At 40.1% G+C, this 781-nt stretch overlaps 1 protein-coding gene across 1 annotated transcript in view; it reads right to left on the bottom strand.

Annotated features, from left to right (window-relative positions):
• The window catches only part of LOC106873413 (neuroglian), a 72,055-nt gene that overhangs the window by 32,551 nt on the left and 38,723 nt on the right, over window positions 1–781 (bottom strand). The window contains exon 15 of the mRNA XM_052977832.1: window positions 328–449. Coding sequence (XP_052833792.1) covers window positions 328–449 — 122 coding nt within the window. The remainder of the gene's footprint in view (window positions 1–327; window positions 450–781) is intronic.

Here is a 781-nt window from a genome sequence, read left to right as displayed (position 1 = left end):
CAGGTGGCACATAAAATACACCATTTTGAGTATGGCTGTTGCCAGTACCGCCTGACTGGCCTTCATGCGGGCGACACATAAAAGCACCCACTACACTCTCTGAGTGGTTGGCGTTAGGAAGGGCATCCAGCTGTAGAAACTCTGCCAAATCAGATTGGAGCCTGGTGTAGCCATCTGGTTTCACCAGTCCTCAGTCAAATCGTCCAACCCATGCTAGCATGGAAAGCGGACGTTAAACGATGATGATGATGATGATGATGATGATGATGATCCAATCCACAAATAACAAGGAAAAAATTCTCAAAAGTTAAGATAAAACTAACTTACCTTATATCCATTGAATTTGCCACGGATGAGGAGTGAATTAGGGTCAACCCCATCAAAGGTGATGGCCACTGTTGTTGCCTCAATTAATCCTGCTGTTGGATTGGACACTATAGCTTGTGGGGCTGAAATAACCACAGAGAATACGATGCTGTAGTAATGATATATTGTTATAATAATAATACTGGTTTCAAATTTGGGCATATGGTCAGCAATTTCAGGAAATGGGATCAGGCAATTACATCAGCCCTAGTACTCACCTGGTACTTATTTTATTGATGCTGAAAGGATGAAAAGCAAAGTTGACCTTTGCTGAATTTGAGCTCTGAAACATAATGACAAACAACATGCAACTATGCCACCTTGATTTGTTGTATAATAATATTGAAATAAAAGATCAGAAAACATAACAATATAATATTATAATACAATTATAGTGTGGAGGCGCAATGGCCCA

This window comes from Octopus bimaculoides, chromosome 29 (genome assembly GCF_001194135.2).
Source record: "Octopus bimaculoides isolate UCB-OBI-ISO-001 chromosome 29, ASM119413v2, whole genome shotgun sequence".
Classification (NCBI taxonomy): domain Eukaryota; kingdom Metazoa; phylum Mollusca; class Cephalopoda; order Octopoda; family Octopodidae; genus Octopus; species Octopus bimaculoides.
Note: the sequence above shows the minus strand (reverse complement) of the source record. Positions and strands in the feature narration are given on the sequence as shown.